Source organism: Sus scrofa, chromosome 13 (genome assembly GCF_054392235.1).
Source record: "Sus scrofa isolate SSC_HxYL_T2T_F1_AM1 chromosome 13, Sscrofa_HxYL_maternal_Yorkshire_Landrace_v2.0, whole genome shotgun sequence".
NCBI lineage: Eukaryota > Metazoa > Chordata > Mammalia > Artiodactyla > Suidae > Sus > Sus scrofa.
In genome coordinates, this window is record NC_139395.1 from 219,201,359 (window position 1) to 219,226,417 (window position 25,059).

General features: G+C 42.1%; 1 protein-coding gene across 7 annotated transcripts in view; it reads right to left on the bottom strand.

The window, feature by feature from the left end:
* DSCAM (DS cell adhesion molecule) overlaps nucleotides 1–25,059 on the bottom strand; it is a 744,988-nt gene that overhangs the window by 257,304 nt on the left and 462,625 nt on the right. For all 7 annotated transcript variants that reach the window (XM_084992175.1, XM_084992177.1, XM_084992176.1 and 4 more), the window contains 2 exons: nucleotides 23,443–23,721; nucleotides 6,552–6,671 (listed from right to left, as the gene is read on the bottom strand). In XM_084992175.1, coding sequence (XP_084848301.1) covers nucleotides 6,552–6,671; nucleotides 23,443–23,721 — 399 coding nt within the window. The remainder of the gene's footprint in view (nucleotides 1–6,551; nucleotides 6,672–23,442; nucleotides 23,722–25,059) is intronic.

The window sequence follows — 25,059 nt, forward strand, 5'->3', positions numbered from 1 at the left end:
GTGGGGCTTGTGGGCAGGAGCTCCACGGGACTGGGGGAAACGGAGGCCCCATTCTTAAAAGGCGCAGACAGACGTTCACGTGCACTGGGTCCCAGGGCAAAGCAAAATCTCCAAGGGAATCTGGGTCAAACCTGACCGCAGTTCTTGGAGGACATCCTGGGGAAACTGGGGTGAATGTGGCTTGTTGTGAGGAAAGGACATTGAAAGCAAAGCTCTCGGGAATATTCAGCAGCTGTGCCTTTCTCTGGAGGTGGCCATTTGGGGAAAATCTGGCCCAACCTGTCAGTCAGTCAGTCAGTGCTGAGAAGCCCCAGGGCAAACAACAATCCAAGTGGGATCACAGCCCCGCCCCTCAGTAAACAGGCTCCTTAAAGACCCTTCAGGCACACAGCTACCCCTAATCCCATCCAGAGACTAAGCCCCACCTACCAGAGGGCAGCATCAGCCCCTCCCATCAGGAAGCCTACAGCAAGGCCCCCATACCAACTTCAGCCACAAGGGGGGCAGACACCAGAAGTAAGAGAGGCTACAACTCTATTATCTATAAAAAAGTCACCACACCAAAAACCTATAAAAATGAAAAGACAGAGGACTATAACTCAGATGAGGGAGAAAGGAAACCCCCCCCCAAAACAGCTAAGTGATGAGGAGATTCTCAACCTCCAGGAAAAAAGACTTTAGATTGTTGATGCTGAAGATGATGCAAGACATTGGAAATAAACTGGAGGCAAAAACGGATAACTTACAGGAAACACTGACCAAAGAGATACAAGATATCAAACTTAAACAAGAAGAGATGCAAAATACAATAACTGAAATAAAAAAACTCACTAGAAGCAGCTAACAGCAGAATACAGGAGGCAGAAGAACAAATAAGCGAGGTGGAGGACAGATTAGTGGAAATTATGGATGCAGAACAGAAAAGAGAAAAAAGATTAAAAACAAATGAAGAGAGTCTCAGAGAACTCTGGGACAATGTTAAACACACCAACATCTGTATTATAGGGGTGCCAGAGGGAGAAGAGAGAGAGAAGGAGATACAAAAAATATTCCAAGAGATAATAGCCGAAAGCTTCCCTAACATGGGAAAGGAACCACTCACTCAAATCCAGGAAGCACAACGAGTACCATATAAAATAAACCCAAGGAGGAACACCCCAAGACACATATTAATCAAACTGACCAAAACTAAAGACAAAAGGAAAATCTTGAAAGCAGCTAGGGAAAAGAAACAAGTAACATACAAGGGAACCTCAATAAGGTTATTGGCAGATTTTTCAGCAGAAACTCTGCAGGCCAGAAGGGAGTGGCATGATATACTTAACGTGATGAAAGGAAAAAACCTCCAACCAAGATTACTTTACCCAGCAAGGCTCTCATTCAGATTTGAAAGAGAAATCAAAACCTTCACAGATAAGCAAAAGCTGAGAAAATTCAGCAACACTAAACCAGACTTACAACTAATACTAAAGGAACTTCTATAGGCAGAAAAGAACAAGAGAAGAAGGAAAGGAAAAAGAGCAGCAAAAGCAAATCCAAAGCAATCAATAAAATGGCAATAAGAACATACATATCAATAATTACCTTAAATGTGAATGGACTAAACGCCCCAACCAAAAGGCACAGACTGGCTGAATGGATACAAAAACAAGACCCATATATATGTAGTCTTCAAGAGACCCACTTCACTTCTAGGGACACCTACAAGTTGAAAGTAAGAGGAAGGAAGAAAATATTTCATGCAAACGGGAATCAAAAGAAAGTTGGAGTAGCAATACTCATATCAGACAAAATAGACTTTAAAATGAAGAATATTTTAAGGGACAAGGAAGGACATTACATAATGATCAAAGGATCAATCCAAGAAGAAGACACAACAATTTTAAATATCTACGCACCCAACACAGGTTCACCACAATATATAAGGCAACTGTTAACAACCTTAAAAGGACAAATCGACAATAACACAATCATAGTGGGGGACTTTAACACCCCACTTACAGCAATGGACAGATTAACCAGACAGAAAATCAATAAGGAAACACAGGCCCTGAATGATGCATTAAACCAGATGGACTTAATAGATATTTATAGGACATTCCATCCAAAAGCAACAGAATACACATTCTTCTCAAGTGCACATGGAACATTCTCTAAGATTGATCACATCCTGGGCTACAATCCAACCTCGGTAACTTTAAGAAAATTGAAATCATATCAAGCATCTTTTCTGACCACAACGCTATAGGACTGGACATCAACAAGAAAAAAAACTGCAAAAAACACGAACACGTGGAGACTAAACAACATGCTACTAAACAACCAATGGATCATTGAAGAAATCAAAAAGGAAATTAAAAAATACCTATCAGCAAATGACAATGAAGATACGACACTCCAAAACCTATGGGATGCACCAAAAGCCATTCTAAGAGGAAAGTTTATAGCAATACAAGCCCACCTCAGGAAACAAGAAAAAGCTCAGATAAACAAGCTAACTTTACATCTCAAGCAGCTCGAGAGAGAACAGACAAGACCTAAAGTTAGTAGAAGGAAAGAAATCATAAAGATCAGGGCAGAAATCAATGAAATAGAAACAAAGAAAACCATAGAAAAGATCTATGACACAAAAAGCTGGTTCTTTGAAAAGATCAACAAAATTGATAAACCCCTAGCCAGCCTTCTCAAGCAAAAAAGAGAGAGGACTCTAATCAACAAAATTAGAAATGAAAAAGGAGAAGTAACAACGGACATCACAGATATACAAAGGATCATAAGAGACTACTATATGCAACTATATACCAATAAAATGGAAAACCTAGAAGAAATGGACAAATTCTTAGAAAAGTACAATCTTCCAAGACTAAACTAAGATGAAATAGAAAAGATGAATGGACCCATCACAAGAACTGAAATTGAAACTGTGATTAAAAAACTTCCAACAAAAGCTTGGGCTTATCAGACACAACTTAGAATAGATTTACAAGGAGATCCTGCTGAATAGCATTGAAAACTATGTCTAGATACTCATGTTGCAACAGAAGAAAGGGTGGGGGAAAAACTGTAATTGTAATGTATACATGTAAGGATAACCTGACCCCCTTGCTGTACAGTGGGAAAAGAAAAAAAATATTAAAAAAAAATTAAAGCAAACTTTTTTCCTTACAAAAACAAAACAAAAAAACTTCCAACAAACAAAAGTCCAGGACCAGATGGCTTCACAGGCAAATTCTATCAAACATTTAGAGAAGAGCTAACACCTCTCCTTCTGAAACTATTTCAAAAAATTGCAGAGGAAGGGATTCTCCCAAACTCATTCTATGAGGCCACCATCGCCTGGGTACCAAAACCAGACAAAGACACCACAAAAAAAGAAAACTACAGGCCAATTTCACTGATGAACATCGATGCAAAAATCCTCAACAAAATACTAGCAAACCACATCCAACAATACATTAAAAGGATTGTACATCATGATCAAGTGGGATTTATCCCAGGGATGCAAGGGTTCTTCAACATCCGCAAATCCATCAGTGTGATACACCACATTAACAAACTGAAGAATAAAAACCATATGATCCTCTCAATAGACGTGGAAAAAGCCTTTGACAAGATCCAACACCAATTTCTGATAAAAACCCTTCAGAAAGTGGGCATAACGGGAACCTACCTCAACATCATAAAGGCCATATATGACAAACCCACAGCGAACATCATTCTCAATGGTGAAAAGCTGAAAGAATTCCCGCTGAGATCAGGAACAAGACAAGGATGTCCGCTCTTAACACTAGTCTTCAACATAGTTCTGGAAGTCCTAGCCACAGCAATCAGAGAAGTAAAAGAAATAAAAGGAATCCAAATTGGAAAGGAAGAAGTAAAACTATCCCTATTTGCAGATGACATGATACTATACCTAGAGAATCCTAAAGACTCTACCAGTAAACTGTTAGAGCTCATCACAAATTTGGCAAAGTCACAGGATACAAAATCAATACACAGAAATTGACAGCATTTCTATACACTAACAATGAAAGAGCAGAAAAAGAAATTAGGGAAGCAATCCCATTGACCATTGTATCCAAAAGAATAAAATACCTAGGAATAAACCTACCTAAAGAGATAAAAGACCTGTACTCTGAAAACTATAAGCCACTGATGAAAGAAATCAAAGATGACACAAATAGATGGAAAGATATACCATGTTCGTGGATTGGAAGAGTTAATATTATCAAAATGACTATACTACCTAAGGCAATCTACAGATTCAATGCAATCCCTATCAAACTACTGAGGACATTTTTCACAGAACTCCAACAAAATATTTTAAAGTTTGTTTGGAAGCAGAACAGACCCAGAATAGCCAAAGACATCCTGAAAAAGAAAAATGGAGCTGGAGGAATCAGGCTCCCGGACTTCAGACTATATACTACAAAGCAACACTCATCAAAACCACATGGTACTGGCACAAAGGCAGAAATATAGATCAGTGGAACAGGATAGAAAGCCCAGAATTAAACCCACGCACCTACAGCCAACTAATCTATGACAAAGGAGGCAAGGATATACAATGGAGAAAGGACAGTTGTTCAATAAGTGGTGCTGGGAAAACTGGACAGCCTAATAGAAAAGAATGAAATTAGAACACTCCCTAACACCATACACAAAAAGAAACTCCAAATGGATTAAAGACCTACATATAAGACCAGACACTATAAAACTCTTAGAGGAAAACATAGGCCAAACACTCTCTGACATAAACAACAGCAACATCTTCTCAGATCCACTTCTTGGAGTATTGACAATAAAAACAAAAATAAACACATGGGACCTAATCAAACTTCAAAGTTTCTGCACAGCAAAGGAAACTCTAAACAAAACGAAAAGACAACCCACAGAATGGGAGAAAATCTTTGCAAGTGAATCAACTGACAAGGGATTGATCTCCAAAATTTACAAACAACTTCTGCATCTCCATACCAAAAAAACAAACAACCCCTTCAAAAAATGGGCAGAAGATCCAAAGAGACAGTTCTCCAAAGAAGACATACAGATGGCCGAGAAACACATGAAAAGATGTTCAGCGTCACTCATTATTGGAGAGGTGCAGGTTAAAGCCACTATGAGGTACCACCTTACACCAGCCAGAATGGCCATCATCAAAAAGTCTACAAACAGTAAGTGCTGGAGAGGGTGTGGAGAAAAAGGAACCCTAGTACACTGTTGGTGGGATTGTAAATTGGTGCAACCACTGTGGAAAACAGTATGGAGATTCCTCAGAAAACTAAAAATAGAACTAACATTTGATCCAGCAATCCCAGTCCTGGGCATCTATCCAGAGAAAACCACGACTCACAAAGACACATGTACTCCAATGTTCATTGCAGCACTATTTACAATAGCCAAGACATGGAAACAACCTAAATGTCCATCGACAGAGGAGTAGATCAAGAAGATTAGAACATACACACAATGGAATATTACTCAGCCATTAAAAAGAACAAAATACCAGCATTCTTAGCAACATGGATGGACCTAGAAACTATCATGCTAAGTGAAGTCAGCCATACAATGAGACACCAACATCAAATGCTTTCACTGACATGTGGAATCTGAAAAAAGGACAGACTGAACTTCTTTGCAGAACAGATGCTGACTCACAGACACTGAAAAACTTATGGTCTCCAGAGGAGACAGTTTGGGGGGTGGGAGAATGTGCTTGGGCTGTGGGATGGAAATCCTGTGAAATCAGATTGTTATGATCATTATACAACTACAGATGTGATAAATTCATTTGAGTAATTTAAAAAAAGTAAAAAAAAAGAAGAAATGTGAATGAGAAAGGAAAGAGAATTTCTAATACATTTGTAAACATAGTTAAGGAACCCTTCCTAGAGAAGATGATAAGACAGACATAAATTATTTTTACAGTATATGTAATGCTTCTCTGCTTAGTTCCCACATCACCCATTTCTATTCATGTAATGTTTACAGTGTTACCTTAGAACTGGGAAATGTTGCCTTGCCTTTGAAGAGAATGCAGGATTAAGGGTGCAAGTTTGTTTTTAAAAAGGGAATACCAAGGAGACGATAGGTAATTTTTTTACATGTAAGGTACCTAGGTAAATAAAACACCAGTAAATTTATTGTAACCTCCTAAAACCACTTAGCTTACTTGTCTAAATACTGGGGAAATAATTTTCCAACAATGAATAATTCTGACAATTTATACTCTTATCTTCATATGTACGGGCTTGCAGGGGTCTTCAATCGGATCATGGCCATACAACATCGGTAGTCAAGGTGGAGCTCTCCCAGGTGCTGAAATCATGGACATGCATGACCTGCCTCCCCTACCCGCTCTTTCCAAGAGCATGCGGCACAAGAACACTTCATGGACCAAATGAAAACTTAGATGGGCTATTAGGGGTGTATGTGGGGGAAGGTGAAGGTGGGGCATATCCCCTGGCAAGATGCATCTCTGGAAGAAATGCTCATCTCATCCTTTAAATGTAAAATGATGTAGATAACAAGCAAATCAAGGAACTCCATACCTTTGGAGAATTTCCACACGATGGTAGGTACAGGATAACCCTCGGCTGAGCAATTGAGGATGACAGCCTTGCCGTAAATCCCATCCTGGTCCCGTGGCTGAACCACAAACTTGGGAGGAACTGAAAAGAGAGAAATGTCACCAGCAATTCAGACAAGACTGCAACTTCTTAAAGGTGTGATTTTAAGAAATCCAAGACTTTTAACAAACATGAAAACACAAGTAATGCTTTATATAAGTGGAGAAATTAAAACATGACATTTGTAATGTAGGACCAACTAAGGAAGCAAACTCAGTGCAGGTATAATTTATAATTTAAAAAATATATAAATAATTTGTATAAAGTTATTAAATAATTATATAAATTACATATAATATGTAATCAATTTTATACTTTAATAAATTAAGATTCATTGCTTATGTCAATGATCTTATGCACATGGCAGCTGCTTTGCACTAGGGAACACTCAACTCTTGAAGTAGGGGAAGTGACATTCTGTCCTTGACTCCTGTTATGGAAGATCTTCATGGATCCATTCTTGGGTGTGAAATATTTAATGCATCTGATAGCTAGTTTTCTTCTAGCAAGAGATGAAGGGAGGATTAATAGGCTCTTCCCAAAGGCAATAAAGAATGCGACATGGTACTGAACTTTTCCTGAAAATCTGATGAAGACCCATAGAGCCTTCCAGACATCACTACCCTTCTGGACCCAAAGGGAACTATGGAAGCCAGCTGAGGTGAGGGGTCATGATGGCATTATAGAGTACCTATTCAAAAAAAAAAAAGATTAAGTAACTATTTATTTGGTGAGTTTTGTGAAATGCTGGAAAAAATTCCATCCCTACCCAAAATAGAAACATGCACTCTGCTTAAAAATATCTGCCAAAAAGAAAGCAAATGCTGGAAGTTCCTGTCGTGGCGCAGTGGTTAACGAATCCGACTAGGAACCATGAGGTTGCGGGTTCGATCCCTGCCCTTGCTCAGTGGGTTAACGATTCGGCGTTGCCGTGAGCTGTGATGTAGGTTGCAGACGCGGCTCGGATCCTGCGTTGCTGTGGCTCTGGCGTAGGTCAGTGGCTACAGCTCCGATTAGACCCCTAGCCTGGGAACCTCCATATGCCGCAGGAGCGGCCCAAGAAATAGCAAAAAGACAAAAAAAAAAAAAAAAAAAAAGCAAATGCTTTAAGTATATTGTGAATTTAAGAGTATTAAAGTCTTCACTTAAAGAGAAGACACAGATTCTTCTAGGAAAGGTAGGATCTAAGGCTGTAAGAATCCAGAAATCTTTTCCAGCGGACGAGTGGCTAATTATAGGATGGATTTCTAATGAGGGAGTCACAAGATTATGTGAGAGGACACAGACTACATCCATCAATCATATACTAGATACCTAGCAAATGTTGGAGTTCTTCTGAGGCATGCTCTGTGCCTGTGCTTCTCAAACATCAGAGGCATCAGAATCGTCTGAAGAGTTGATTAAAACCCAACAGCTGAACCCTGTCTCTATAAGTTTTGACTCAATAAGACAGAGGCAGGATTCAAGATTCTGCCTTTCCTAGTAAGCTCTCAGGTGATGCTGAGGCTGAAGGTCTAGGGGCCACATTTGAGAACCACTGTTCTATGTGATTCTTTGGAGGGTGCCCAGTAGGAATGAGCCCCAGTTGTCCACAGCAGCAACTTGTTCATTTAAAACAACCTCTACTGATTTTTTTCCTCCTTTCCTAATTTCATTTCATTCTTTCATTCTCGGATCCAGGAATTACATCTCAGATAAGCAATCTTCTGCCAATCCTATCCCTCACACTCAAGGAAACTTAACCTGGGACAAGGCTGAAATAGGCTCTCATCTGGATTTCTGAAACAGACTTCCTAACTGGTCTACCTGCTACCTACTGCCCCACTTGAATCCACTCCGCAACCTACTGCCTTACTTGAATCCATTCTGTACACAGAGACATGAAAGACCTTTCTAAGACACAAATCATATGATGTGGTTTCCCTGCTTAAAATCATCAGTGAATTCCCATGTCCCTTGGCACAATCCTAACTCTTGGGATATTGCGAAGGCTCTTTAAGACTTGACCCTTCATCTCCAGCTTCATCTCCTGACATTTCCCTCTTGAAGGCTTTGCTCCAGCCATCTATTCCCCAGTTCCCCCTGGGTCTTCACAGATGCTTCTGCATTTTTTGGTTTAACAAATTACCAATAATTATTATTTACATGTCAGCTTAAGTTTCACTTAGTCTGGGACACCTTTTCTGATGCTGCGGACAAGACTGAATGCTTGGGCAGAATCCTGCATTGCCCTGTCACAGCTTTTACCACACGTGTTTGGTACTGTGGCTTCTGTGCCCATCTCCCACATCTGGCTGTACATCTGGGAGAACATGAACCATCCCTTTCCTGCAGACCATCGCACCCCAGCAACAGCATGGAACTGGACATAGAACATATGCCGCAAATGTTTGTAAAATGGACACATGAAGGGACGGATATTATTATTCCAGTTTTAAAGAATAGGAATAGACCTTTTCCAAAGTAGGAGAGCTCAGTTAATAACTCCGATCAGAGTTACCCAATGCACAAAGTCTTTGAGAAGGATGAGTCTAGAAGCACCATCTAACAGAAGGACATGGAAGGCACTGTAGGAGGATTTTGGCCAAGGAGACACAGAACCGGAGGTGGAAGGATACAGACCTGATGGGAATATCATGATTTGGGCCAAAACTTAGGATAAGACCCAAAGATTGAAGACTCTGTGTTGTCTTGGTTATAATTCTCCAAAGTTGCTGGTTTCCTTTATAAAAAATTGGTTTCATTTTTTGCATAAACCTTTATTTGAAGTGAACATATCTGCCAATATTAATAGTTTTCCAATAGAGAGACAGTGGGGATAAGCATGATTAAGGAGGTGAAAGGGTTGGGTTCAACCAAACAATTGTGTCACATCCCCAAAGGCAAGGCAGGTCATTATTGTCATACATGTCTATGAATCAGAATTGCATGCACACTACTCTTGTCCCCCTAAAAAAAAAAGAGTAATTTGAGATGTATATGTTCTAAAATACCCAAATCCCACTATGGGGTCCAGACTGTGACAGAATCCGAGTCTCAAAGGGATTCTTTTGAGAGTTTCCTGCTCATGATTCTTAAAATGAGGATTGTTTAATAATACCTAATATTTGGCTTTGGTCTGTTTATTAAAGGGAAGAATTATTTTTTGCCATTTTCAAGGGAGGAGGAGTATGTTATTAATAGGACAGGTATTTTTCAGGCTCAGTGCAGTGCTTTGTGTTTAGAATTCACGGCCTCTCAGCAGCATACATGTCCCAAGAATGGATGTACATTTCTCTAGCTGTCAAAAGGGACAGGGATTCAGTCTTAACTGAAAGTAAAACTAGAAGCTATTTGGTGGTGGCAGTGGAGGGTGGGGTGCTGTGTAGACAAATATTGCCATTCTCTGCTGGATGGCATTTAGTCAAAAGAGTACTTGATCAAAGTCTGGGTAGGGTTTAATTTATGACAGTGGAAACTAAGCGCTAATGGCTTCCCGTCACCCCCAGGATCCATGACCTGGCCCCTGCCTTCAACACCCTCCCTCCCGCACTGGATGGTGAGCAATGCCCCTCCCTCCCCCACTGGACAGTGAGCACGTTGGTCTCTTGCACTCTGTTGAAAACACGAAGCCACTCGTGACTCAGGGTCTTTGTTCTTGCCTCTCTGCCTATAACTCACTTCCTGCTGAGACAACTGTGACTCACTCCCTTGCTTTGGTCAAGTCTCTTCTCAAAAAATCTCTTCAGAAAGGCTTGCCTTGTCCATCCTAAAATGCCACTCCCCCATCACTGTCCACCCCTTCCCAAGCTTTCCTTGTCTCGGCACAGGTAGACACCTGATGTCATTCCTGTGCTCATCATCTGCCTCCGCCACTGGAATGACCATTTTATGAGGCAGAGACTTAATCTCTCTGCACTGATCACCATGGCACCCCCAGTGCTCAGAACATCTGTTATAAAATAGGTGCTTAATAAGTATTTGTGGGAAAAACGAATGGATGAGTGAAGCAAAATGATCACTAAGAATGTGGTATCAAAAGTTGAATCAATAAACAGCAACAAGAGAGTAGCTTTGCATAATTTATTTTCCCTGCCAGATAAAGGTCAAGTCGGGGCTTTTTAGACAGTGTGTTTTGTTTCGCTCTGTGGCAGCTCATCATTAAAGGCCAGAAACAACAGACCCGTCATGAGATATAAAGAAGTGTAAGAAAACTGACCTTCGGAATCACAGATAGGCAATCACATGCTGGCAGCTTTCCTCGCAGTGGTGCAGAGCCAATTATAGCAACCAAAGGGCAGAAGTGTTTTGCCATTCAGTCTAGCGTTCTTCCTCAAAATGGCTTTATCAAGGCCAAGGCCACCCAGCTGAGCATGACATTAGGGTGGTCATCCGTCCACTGGCAGTGTACCCCGTGGGGACATGCGTAAGAGTTAAGGGGTTTTTTCCTTTTAATTTCCCTTATGATAACAGGTAATTTATTTTACATGAAGTCCTCATAAATCTTCTTAGGGACCCGACCTATCAAAGCTGTGCTCAGCCCTACAATGGCCCGATGTCATATGACTCTGGTATATGGAATATCCAGGAACGGGGCCCCAAAATTCCTTTTTTTGTGTGTGTGTGTGTTTTTTTAAGGGCCACTCCAGTGACATATGGAAGTTCTCAGGCTAAGGGCCCACACCACAGCCAAGCCACATCTGCGACCTACGTCAACAGGCTGCAGCAATGCCAAATCCTTAACCCACTGAGCGAGGCCAGGGATCGAACTCACATCAACATGGATGCTAGTCAGGTTCCTAACCCACTGAGCCACAACAGGTACTCCCCAAATTCCATTCCTATCACACCCTTGTAGCCTATTCCTCAGTTTTCACTTCTTAGTTAGCACCTCCATCTCCCACACACCATTTATCCCAACTGCTGTAGTTTCTTCAAAACATTGTGCTCTTACCTTTTTGACTGAATTCCCAAGGCCTTCATTCTAATTAACTGCCTGACACTTTCTATGATTTTTATTTTTTCCGTTATAGTTGATTCCCAGTGTTCTGACAACTTCTACTGTACAGCGAAGTGACCCAGGCACGCGCGCGCGCGCACACACACACACACACACACACACACACATATTCTTCTTCTCACATCATCCTCCATCCTGCTCCATCACAAGTGACCAGCTATAGCTCCCTGTGCTACACAGCAGGAGCCCATGGCTTACCCACTCCAAATGCAAGAGTCTGCATCTATTAGCCCCAACCGCCTGATACCTGAAGTACCCCCTGGCCTCTGGTAGTGATGTGTCCTCCCTCACAGTCCAAAGTCACGTGGATGTGAGCGGAGGGAAGGGAGGGACAGAGCGCGGGAAGGGAGTCCCCACCCCCTGGCTTATGTGCCAGGAGCTGTGATAAACACATTCTCTTATTTAACTCAGAAAACTCCTATTAGCTATTACCCCATTTTAGGAATGGGAAAGCGGAGGTGACATGAGGTTAAGGAATTTACTCCAGGTCCCCCAGCTAACAGGTGTTCAGACTATGGTAGGGACGAAAGGCTGGAACGGGAAGGAGAGGACCGGAAGCAGGGAGGAGGCCTGGGGAGTCAGCTGGCAGCCGGTGGGCCTTGCCTGGGCTCCCGGGTCTGCAGAGCCTCCGCCTGCGGACGGCTGCCAGACTGGTCCCTGCTCCGCCTGACCGTGGACATCAGTTCAAGGACGCCTGTAGTTCTCCGTCACTTCCCGCGTCAAGCACGTACGTGTCCATGGCCACTAGCAGATGGTCTGACTCTGACCTTGGCACGGCCTCTTTGTCTTAGCTGGTGCTGCTTTTCCCTCACTGACCTCAGAAAACCTGCCTGGGGTAGACCTTGCTGGAAGATAAGAAAAGGGATGTAGATTGTCTGGCTTCAGGCTTCTCAGCTCTGATGGGTGGGGCCAGAGTTTTCCAGGGTGGCCACCTCCAGGGGAGCGCATGCCAATGATTATTCCCTGGGAACTGCCCCCACAGTGAGCCACAGTCAAGCCCTGCTTTCCCAGGAGACCCTCCAAGACCCACAGGGAGCCCGCTCTGAACCATCAAGGAAATTAATTCCATAAAGCCACGCAGATAAAATGTACACGTTAGTGCCTCCAGTGCCTGGGGAGAGCAGATTAGAAGATGAAGATCAACCTTTGTATTTATACAGAGAGAACCTTTTGCAAATGAAAAAGAAAAAGACAGGCAACGCAAGGGAAAAACAGGAGAACCACTTGAATAAGCACCTCCCAGCAGAGGAAATTCAAATGGTCAATATCACATGGAAAGGTGTTTAACCTAAGAGACTATTAGGTAAATGCAGGTTGAAATTACAAGATGCCACCACACACACATCAGAGTGGCAAAAATAGAACATCCCATAACACACATGTTAAAAAAAAGAAAAAAGAATGTGTGTATGTGTGTGTGTGTATATATACATATATATGTATGGCCGAGTCACGTTCCTGTACAGCAGAAACTGGCACAACCCTGTAAATCAACTATACTGTAATAAAACAAATAAATTAACATTAAAAAAAAACCCTGCCTGAGTGCCTCTGTCCATTCATTAAATGAAGGGGAGTGGGAGAGCCCTGCTACTGGCCAGGTGCTTGGACACAGCGACTGCTACCTAATTCTATTCTCTCAGCTACCCAAGAGGAGTGGAAAGGAACATAACGTCTTTTCTATCGAAGGAAACCTTGGTGACTCCATGTTGCTCCCTCATGGCTGAGACGCCCTCCTGCGACCCTCTCCTCTTTCCCACTTCTCCCAGCAACAGTCTGTTTCAAATGAACCAACCGAGAAGAGTTTGCGCCCTGGCCTGACCCACGGGAAGGGGACAGGCCCATCGCCTGTGCTAGGGACCAATAGGGAGGGTCTCTTCTTCTTTGCAGGGGCTTTTTGAGCACCCGCGTCCTTCTGCAGAAGGAAAGAGCCTTGTCGAGATCTCCCGTGTGCATGTGTCTCACTTTCCGACACACGATCTGAGCCAGAGTCATTTTAATTCTCCAACAGAAGTGAGTCTTATTATTTCTACTTCATAGATGAGGAAACTGAGACTCTGAGAAATGCGGTCATGTTTCCAAAGTCATACAGAAAATGAACAAGCAGAAATGTGGACCTTGGCTTACTTACTCAAAGTTCCAGTGTTGTTGTATTTTTTATTTTCTTTCTAAACCCTCCTTACATGCCAAGGCTGATGGCACTCACTCCTTTCACGAAGTCTATCAAACGACACAGGGCTCCCTTCGTCGTTGTTTGTTTTGTTCCTGTAACTGACAATCTGTCACCTGGACACATTCCCCACCCTCGCTGTGACCAGGCAACGTCGGCAGCTCTCAACTCCTTACTCTATTTCTACTTTTCCCAAAGCTACATCTCAGGCCAGAAACATTCAAGCCTCTAAGAGGAAAGCATTTCCCAACTCGAGTTAAAGATTTAAACAAAACCCATAGAATTATTCTCAAACACTGTTTGCTATTGTCATGTGGGTCTTGTTTCTTCCACTGTATCTTCCCATATTTTTCATGAATCGAAGGACAGAGTATGTTCAAAACTTAGTTATGTCTGTGGTTTGCAGCATGGAACGCTCTTTATTCTAAGAGGCAATAGTACCTGCTAAGATTCTTCATTTTACCCGAAGACCTATTTAGCATATTCAGAATATGATCTAGCTGAAGTGGTGATAAAATTCAACTTCTCGACCAATTCAAACGAAAATCTGGCGTTCTGAGAGCGGCTCTCTGATCTCTAGCTAGCAAAGAAAGGAGGATGTCACACACAGCGGCACTGGCCATGCAGGCACAAAGGTCCCTGTCCCAGTCGTGGTGGACTAAGGGCAGAGGGAAATCGGATGAGATGGAGAGATGTCCCACCCCGACACCCAGCACGGTCCTTGGCCAGCGGTGTGTGGCGGCTGTCACCAAGCCTTCTCCCCATTTCCCTTCCAGGGCTGGCCACCAAGTCCTGCTGGCTATCTCTGGAGTCTGCCTGTCCTTGCCTACTCAACCACCCCAGCACTGACCACCTCTACGCCTCCTGTGGATGACAAAAGCGTCCCCTCTGGGCTTTTGTGCCATTTATTCCAACGTGTGACTCACCCTCCCGGGGACCATATGATTTTTCTGCTTTAATTCTCTTCATAAATTTCCCTGGCCTCCAGATCTTTCTCAGGATAGAAAGCCCTGAAGATATGGACCAGAGCTAGCTCCTAAGTCTCATCCTTCTTCACCTCGCTGCCCAGCCACACCGTTTCACCAGACACGGGGAAATGAACACGTCAGCTCTCGCAAGCCTTCCTGCTGCTGCAGGTAACAGTCCTTTGCTGTCTTCCTCTCTCTCTTTTTCACTACTTGCTCTATTTTCTAATCCTTTGAGATCCCTACCCCACGCCTGGACTACACGTCACTCCCCCTAGAACAGGAGTTTCAGTGGGAGGAAACAAGCTTTCATCACCCCAGTGACTACCCCAAGGGCTGGCAGGGAGGAGTACGCGCTAAGTACCTTGTGGCACCGTGATGGAATAAGGGAAAGATGAAGCAACCGAGGAGAGGATAAGTGCAATCATTTGGGAGATAAATGCAGATAAATGTATATCTGTCCATTGAGTCCTTGAAGAAGTAAAGCTTAGTAGTTTTTTCTTTTCTAGGCAAGTAAAATACAAGAAAATACTGAACTCGTGGGAGTGGAAATTCTTTAAAAAACAAGCAAAATAAAGACTGCTACAGACAAAGACTTGAAAATAGAAGATTTACTTAAAAATGAAGGCTGTCTTGTAGCCTTATCTAATGAATTCGTTTTACCCATTGCCACGCCAGCTGTAATTAAAGAAAAGTAGGCTCAAAGAAAGCTACCTCGACTTTATTAAGGCTTATCTAAAGGTGACTGATTTTCAGAAATTAGAATGATCTGGAAGAGTTCCTGTCTTGGCACAGCAGAAACGAACCTGACTAGGAACCATGAGGCTGCAGGCTCGATCCCTGGCCTTGCTCAGCGGGTTAAGGATCTGGCATTGCCGTGAGCTGTGGTGTAGGTTGCAGACACAACTTGGATCCGATGTTGCTGTAGCTGTGGTGTAGGCTGGCAGCAACAGCTCCGAATAGACCCCTAGCCTGAGAACCTCCATATGCCACAAGTGAGGCCCTAAAAGGACAAAAGGAAAAAAAAAAAGAAATTAGAATGATCATCTAATATGCTATCTGCACAATAAGAACTCAAGAACTGGTCCAGGTTTAAATTTCAGTTCAATGAGTCATAAACCCATCTCCAATAAGATGAGTTAAGGGAAGTCGTATACCTCATGTGCCTTATTTATGCTATTAAATAGCATCACCAAAGAGATATATTTACTTAAAACCACATCATAGAATATTTTCCATATATATTATAACATATGATACAGCCCGTGAGGAAGGAGTGCAAATAAGAAACTTAAATATAAACTCACTGAGTGCTCCCATATTATCTTCCACCATGTTCCATCACAAGTGAGGGGATACAGTTCCATGTCCTGTACAGCAGGACCTCATTGCTTCTCCACGCCAAATGCAATAGTTTGCATCCACCAACTCCAAACTGCCAGCCCTTCCCACTGCCTCCCACCCTGCAACCCCAAGTCTGTTCTCCATTTCCCTGACTTGGTTTCTTTCCTGTAGATGGTCACTTGTGCCATATTTTAGATTCCACATGTAAGTGATAACATATGGTATTTGTTTTTCTCTTTCTGACTTAATTAGTATAAGTATATATATGTATAACTGTGTCACTTTGCTGTACAGCAGAAATTGATGGCACACTGCAAATCAACTATAATAATTTTTTTAATAAAATAAAATAAAATCGCCCAGTGGTAACACCAGGAGGGAAGCTACTATTTCTCGAGGTCAGCCTTGCGGCACCTGTTCCTTCAATACAATCCCTTTCAAAACATCGTTCAGCGTTTGATAAATAATGTCTCCTCCACTGGCAGGAAAGTGAAGGTTTTGTAAAGCCAAATTCTTTAATTATTTAATTTTCAAAGTGTGTTGAACATTAGAACATTTATATGTAATTTTTTTTTAAAAATTGAGGTGAAATTTATAGACGGTAATGTACCCAGGGTTTAAGTGTACAGTTTGACAGGTTATGCAACAATTCATGAAGTCCACACCTCTATCAAGACTTAAGAGTATTTCCAATCTCCCAGGAAGTTTCCTCAGGTCCATTCCCTGCCAACTGCCAATCCTCCTTCCCAGTGGCGACTGCTCTTCTGACTTTTACCTTCACGGATCAGCTTCCTAGTCTAGAATTTCCTACAAATGGAATCTTAAGGGTCTGTCACTCTTTTTGTTCTGGCTCCTTCACTCAGCATTCGTCTGTATTCTGGGTGTGCTGGCAGTCTGTCCTATTTCCCTGTAAAGTAATCACTGACAGGGGAAAATTTACCACTGCTGTCACCAAACTGTTTTCACTTTCTTTTGATTTTGTCTCTCTTTTCCTCTCTTGCCGCCTTCCTTCGTGTTCCTTCGCTGTTTTTTGTATTGAAAAATTGTATTTATGTTGATGCCTTTCTTTTTTTCTTTTGTGTATTTGTAGATTTCCTAACAGGTTTCTGTACACACCCATACCATCAGCACATGCAGGTACACTCATGCCTACCATTTAAAATGCTATCCTCCATGTGTCTTTTTCTTGCCTAAGTGCAAAGGCTATATGACCGCTAGCACACTGGTGAAGAGAAATGTTGAGAGCAGACATGCCTGTCTGGTACTCAAACACGAGCACAGAGAGTAGGAAACACCTTAGGTTTTTCTTCATAGATGTCCTTTACTATATCGAGACTGTTACCTGCTACCACTTGCTTGCTGAAAGGTTTTTTTTTTTTTTTTTCAGATATTCTTTTTAAATCAAGAACAAATGCTGACTTCTGGAAAATTATTTTCATCTGCTTTATTAATATTTGTGAGTTTTCTACTTTATTAGGATGGTGAATTCTATGGATTGATTTTGAAAGAGTTCACTAAGCTTGCATCCTGATGATAAAGTGCACTTTCTGATGATATGCTATCCTTTGTCTAAAGTGGTAATTCAATATGCTAATATTATGTTAAAGTTTCTGCACCTATATTCATGTAAAATAAGTTTACAATTTAAATTCTTATAACAGATGTAGAGCTACTCCAATTTCCCTATAATCTTATGTCTATTTTGATAAGCTATTTCTTTGAAATCATTTACCATTTGATTCAAATTGTGAAATATGTGGCATAAAATTGTCCCAAATATTCTTTATTATCCTTTTAATTGGTACTTATAGAAGCTATAACAATAGTTGCCTTTGTATTAGTTTTCTACGCATGCTGCAAGAGTGGCTTTACAACACAAATTCTTATCTCGCTGTTCACATGGTCAGAGATCTAAAATGTGTACTCTACAGTTTGGGGTATAATAGTCTATAAATACCGAGTTCTAGAGTTGATGGTGTTCTTTAAGTTTTCTCCATTCTTACTCATTTTCTCTCTACATGTTCTCCCCAACACTGAGAAAGGCGTGTTACAATTCTCAGTTGTCACTGGTGGTTAGTCTATTTTCATTTCGATCAGAATGTGATTCATGCGTTCGAACGTCTGTTATTAGGTTCATCCACATTTAGATTTCTGTCTTTTTATCATTATAACTAACTAGTCCTTGTTTACCTTTAGTAATATTCCCTGTCATGAAGTCTGTTTCATTTAATATCAATGCATCCAATCTCACTTTTTATGACTGGCGTTTGGTACCACTTTAAATAGTTTTTACCTTTAAAGTGTAGTAGCAGGTATTTGAATTTTGCTCTTTTACGTAGATTGTCAATCTTTGCTTTTTTTTTTTTTTTTTTTTTCCTGTCTTTTTGCTATTTCTTGGGCCGCTCCTGCGGCATATGGAGGTTCCCAGGCTAGGGGTCCAATCGGAGCTGTAGCCACCGGCCTACACCAGAGCCACAGCAACGCTGGGTCCGAGCCGCGTCTGCAACCTACACCACAGCTGACGGCAACGCCGGATTGTTAACCCACTGAGCAAGGGCAGGGACTGAACCCGCAACCTCATGGTTCCTAGTCGGATTTGTTAACCACTGCGCCACGATGGGAACTCCTCGTTTGAATTTTTGAAAATGTTTTTGATAGCTGCTTTGAAACTTTGTCTGCTAATTCCAACATCTTGGTGTCCATTGGTCTATGTACTTTATTTTATTTTCCTTCAATGTATGGCCCACATTTCCCTGTTTCTTCACATATCCAGTAATTATGTGCAAGGTATTGTATAGATGCACGATATTGAGAGTCTGGATTTTGTCATCTTCCTCTGAAGAGTGTTGACTGTTATTCTTGCATACAGTTAACCTACTGGTGAAGAAGTTTTACCCTGTGAAGGCCACCTTTAGCCTTTTTAATTAAGGGTGGTCTAGAGTGGCCCTATTCCAAAGCTCTGTTAGGCCTCGGTGTTTGGACCCTCTGAGAGAGCTGGATCCCCCATGAATTCTCTACTCTGCCTAGTCAGAACACCAGCATTTCTCAGCGCTGTGTAAATTCGAGAGTCTTTACTCAGCTCACATATTCCTAGGAGTGTTTCTCTGCTGGATTTCCTACTGTCTCATCCTATGCATGCAAAGTGTAGTATTCAGCTAAAGACTCAAAGAAACCACGAAACAGAGTTTTTAGAAGTCTGTCTTTGATATCTAGTATGCTTTCCTGCAATATGCAGCACCTCAATAGTTTTAAATGTTTATCTTTGTTTGTGTTGATCAGAAAAATCACTATTATCTACCTGAGCTCTGCATCCCTTTATCATGCTTTGAAAAGCGTACCAGGCAGAAATCTGGAGTTTGATTTGGTGCTTAAGTCATAGACTTCTCTCCGCTCAAGGATCGCAGCCCTGTACTGCCGGTTTCACTGCCTAAAAATAGTTACCTTATAAATGTTTATCCAGTATTATAATTGTTTATGGTAAGAGGATAAATCCATCACATGGTATTCTCTGATGACCCCAGTCAATTAATTTTAAACTTATCTTTTAAGTTATCTGACCCAAAATCTGCCTCCCCGAAATTACCAACATTTTTGTTGGTTCTACCTTCTTGAGCCCTACCATGGTTACTATTACACGAGTTTGGGCTTATTCCACTGTTGGAAGGAACCTAGCTGACTCACTCGAGGACTTGGATCCTGCAGTTCTCTCTCTATCCTGCCACGTGTTTGCTTCCCTCTACTGCTCATTCCCATCCGTAGGTAAGCTCTCCTTGTCCCATGTCCATCTCTAATTTCCTCTTTAGTTTTTTGCTTCCTGTCACAGCAACATTTCTGAAAATATAAAAGTAGTTGTATTTTCCTGAGTTCGCATGCATTCATTTACCTCCCTTTCATTTTTCAGGTCCACTAGTCAGGTCGTCACGGAAGCCATGCCATTCTGAAAGGTCACAAACAACACCCATCTTCCGAAAACCCGACGGCCAATTTTTGGTCTTCCTCTTTTCCTCCTTTCAGTGGGATGTGATATACTATTGCCTGTCTTTCTTGGCGTATTTCCTACCCTGCCTTGCTGAGCACGCGTCAGGACCCTCTTGTCTCTCTCCCTTGTGACAACTGCTCCTCTCCGCACCTTCTCCACTTCTGTTGAAGACACTTTCATTTACCTTATTAGGAAAAATATGTGCTTCAATTAAGGATTCCTCTTTCTCTCTCTTGCTACGTTCACAATGTTTTGCTTGCTTTGCCTCCAAAACATATTGAAAATTCAACTGCTTCTCATTACTCTGGCCATGACCAAAAGGCACGCAAGGCACATTTTCGCTTGCCTTCACTTCTTTTTTTTTTATTTTTTAAAGTTGTATGGAAGTGCTGCTGGTGTGCAAGGCTGTGGCAGTTTCCGCTGAAGGACAGAGTGGTTGAGAGAGCCATGTCCACACGTCCATTCTTCTCAGATTCTCTCCCCACGTAGATGACCACAGAACATTAGACAGAGGTCCCTGTGCCGTAAAGCATGTCCCTGCTGTATCTTGCTTTAACTTCTGAAATAGCCTCTTACTTAATATCCTTGCTTTCTGGGCCTGCCGGTTCTTTACGCAGCTGCTAGTGGGATGAATAAGAACATAATCAGGCCATGCTGCTGGCCTAGTTAAAGTCACCAATGGCCTCTATTTGCATTTAAAAAATCAATACTTATAAAATAGCTGTATATTCATATTACCCAGGGTGCTTGGAATTAAACTTGGCTGCACAGGGTCCCACCTCCAATGATGTTTAACATCACTGGACTTCCACCTGGACATCAGGAAATTTTTAAAGCTTCCCACATGATTCTAATGTGTGACAAAATTCAAGAACCACTAACAGGTGATTTTTGAATTAAAAAAAAAAGAAGAAGAACACCCTCAGATACCTGGGAGATGGGTCGACTCCCAAAGATTATGGCTTAATCGGGCTCAGTCGGGACCAGAACACATGGGGAAGTCCAGATGGGGAACCACGTCCCCACTATCACATCCTTGACGCCCTCTCCAGCCACTGACCTGCTTGTGAGGCACATTCTGCTGCTCAGGTTGCGATCACCTACCCAGGGATTTGATGTTAACGTCACACAAACTTAGTTAACATATCTGAAGGGTAAACATACGTTGCCACTTACCAGATTGTGATCAGCTACACTTTCCCAAATGGCTAAGGCTTAGTTTCAGTCCCTCTGACCTTTGCCTTGGTCAGAAAAGCCTGGCTGCCTTTCTTGCAAAGGCAAGTGATTCATACAATATTCATGTACATTTTTATCTAGCATTTCTGTTCTCTGACCTAGATCCTTCAGAGCAGACTGCACAGGGAACAGGCTGATGCACTCACTTCTTTGTCCTTCACAAACGACAGTAGGAATCACTTTTTCTTATATGAAAGCACTTGGGAAGCGGTACCAGGATAGTTCTTATTTTGACTTATCTTCCAAAAATGGGAAAAATCATGGATCTGAATTTTATCAGTATAAGGCCATTTGCACCTTTGATTTGTATCTAACCAAATGTATATGTTCTTATTCAGGAAACATTTTTCTTCTTTAGAAATACAAACCTGGTTCCTTCGTATGAATTACAAATATGCTTCGCTTCATTCTGTTGACAAGTAGACAGAATGAGCATTCCTTTTCTGCCAGAAAGGAAGCAGACGTGTCATGGGGACAAGCGTAAGCCCTGAGGGAGGACGTGGGATTTGCTGCTCAGGAAGGAGTCAGCTTACGCCCATTGATTGTCCTGAAGGCCACAGAAACCATGCCCCCTGACAGTGACAATGAGAGCCCAATGTTCAAGAACTTTAAAATGCAAATAATAAACAAGAACATAAATCTTCAGTTTCATAACCGCTTTCTCAATGTGGATGAATGTGGTACTGATTGATGAATCCATACAGCTTGTGGAGAATCATAAAACCACGTAACACCCACGCTCAACAGACTCTGGAGCACTCTAGCTGCTCATTCTGCAGACGACGAGTATGAAGCTTAATGGGAATGTGGCGACTTGGAGAGAGGTTGGAAGTAAGACTGTAGCTTACACTTTTGGTGCATTGAGGGACCTGCCAACGGTTTTTACAAGGTAAACTATCTTATGCCATTTTTTCCATAAATTTTACATTTTGCTTACTTTAATAAATATTTCAATACCCTCACAAAATAATGACAGGTTTAATGCTCAAAAGAAGAGAGGAACAAAGAAAACCACAATTCTAAAACTAAGTAACTATAAAAAGCTATTATTTTGTGACTGGAAAAACTGTGATATATGGCTTTGACAAGTATTATTATTATTATTATTTTTAAGCTCACACCTGTGGCTTATGGAAGTTTCCAGATGAGGGGTCCAATCAGAGCTGCAGCTGACAGCCCATGCCACAGCCACAGCGACACCAGATCCAAGTCGCATATGTGGCCTACACTGCAGCTCATGGTAATGCCGGATCCTCAACTTACTGAGCAGGGTCAGGGATTGAACCTGCATCCTCATGGATTCTAATCCGATAGTGCTAAGTAACTAGGTTCATTACCTCTGAGCCGCAATGGGAACTCTGACAAATATTATTTTTAAAAACCATCAATCAAAATGATAATATAAAAGGTACTGTGTAAAATAATACAACACAGTAAGAGCTCATGGACTTTGGTCCTCAAAAATCATTGAGCTGGAGTTCCCGTCATGGCTCAGTGGTTAATGAACCCGACTAGGACCCATGAGGTTGCGGTTCAATCCCTGGCCTTGCTCAGTGGGTTAAGGATCCAGTGTCGCTGTGAGCTGTGGTGTAGGTTGCACACATGGCTCAGATCCCTCGTTGCTGTGGCCCTGGCGTAGGCTGGCGGCTACAGCTCCAATTCGACCCCTAGCCTGGGAACCTCCATATGCCGCAAGTGCCGCCCTAGAAAAGGCAAAAAAACAAAACAAAACAAACAAAACAAAGCAAAACAAAAAAACAAAAAAAAAATTGCGCTAACGTAGGGAAGCCCGATTTCGAGAATTAAATTCTATAGTCCTCATATCTCCTTTCATTCATTTCTTTGTGAATTTTTTGAAATATCATTACTTTAGGCAAACAAAACCTTGGCTTAGAGTTTAGGGTAGTTCATTGTTGGTTTCTACAGATGCGTGTGTGTGTGTGTGTGTGCGTGTGTGTGTGTGTGTGTGTGTGTGTGTGTGTGTGTGTGTGAGTATGCGTGTTTGGATGGGATGGTGGTGGATTCTATGAATTCTGGTTATTTTCGTATTTCAAGCAAACACCATTGGCGGGTGTTGTTGGATTTGATGCGTGGATGCCATGCATCCTGTCTCTCCCTACCTCTCACGATTAGCTGGCTCTGGTGCTCCACCGCTGCGGCCTCGTTCCGGGCTATGCAGGTGTAATTCCCGTTGTGCATCAGGGAGAGGTTGGAAATCCTTAGGGAGCTCGTGAAGTCGATGTTGTCGATGGTCACCCCGAGGCTCGCGGGGATCGGCCGGCCGTCCTTCTGCCAGGTGATGGTGATGGGCAAGTCCCCTGAGACCACAACACACGGGATGAAGACCCGCTGTCCGATGGAGAATCTCGGAAACTCAAAGGGTTGGATAAAAGGTGGGACTGCAAGGAGAGACAAGAAAAAGTGATGGAGGAACGATGACAAACTGTACACGCTCTACACTCTCTTCTTCAACCCTTTCGCGTGACCTTGAAAGAGCAACACCATCACTGCCTTCGCATCTAAGTGTGCGACCAAGTGGGAGATCTGAAACCGTGCTCTCCCGTTATTTGAATTTTCTCATCGTCCTGAATGAAACGTGTGGCTGACGTTGTACTTCAGCAAATACGTGTAATCTAATTTATTTTGATAAATGCTTTACATTCAATAACCATTTTTAAAGGAAACATTTCAGATTCTGCAGTTGTCAGTGTAAATACTGTCAAAGAGGGATTTGGGTTTGGTTTTTTCTGTCAGAAGCTTTTTAAAATGATGTGTGCAAGGGGAGATTTCTTTCCAGCTTTGCTAATATTAGCACAACTACCGTGCCCCCTTCAATCCATCCCACATCTTGTTAATAGGCATGCTTTAAGCCTAGCGAAGAAGCAGAGATTACAGTTTTGTGGTTAACCATTTTTTTATGCCCAAATCTCGAGTGGTAGCAAATGATAATTTGAAAGATTTATGTCAGGATAATTGCATCATTACTCTGCACCTCTGCACTCTGATTTGTAGAGAGGTGTTGCTACTGCAGATAAGGTTATAACATTCAGCACGGTCAGTCGTGGACACAGACCTGCTCAACCTGGAAAGTTCTCTTCTGATTTAACTTCCCTAATAAACTGCTGTTTGTCCTTCTTGCTTCAGGACCATTCTCCTCGGCACTTCCTAGATGGCCTTGGAGGATATCTGCATCATAAAGAGGTTCAAAATGGAGCCAGAGGAGCCAACTTTGAATCTTATGTTAGTTACTTATTAGCCATGGGATCCTGGGCAAGATATCAATACACTCTTCCTATCAGCCTTTTGGGATAGTAATTCACAAATGACTAAGATTATTAAACCTGTGATAACTGAATATGAACCAGTTATGATGCTAGGTGAGTCTACAAAATGAAGTTCAGCAGGATGTCTGCAAGAGTTATTCGTTCAATCAGTTGTGGTCTTATTTCAATGATCGACTCAGGGAAGATGTCAGGGATCCAGCTGAGAAATATCTGAACGGAAACTACTCATCCATCCATCCATCCATCCATTCATTCATTCATTCATGCTGGAAGGACTTATTGAGCACCTCACATGTGCTTGACTACACTGCGTGTGCTCAACAGACAGTAATGAACACATTATATCATCTCGACACAGTGGAGCTTCCCTGGCTTGTCACAGGCAGGGATTTCAGCAAAGTTTAGCAGCGCCTGTTCTCTTATTTAATATTATCGTCACTACTACCACACACT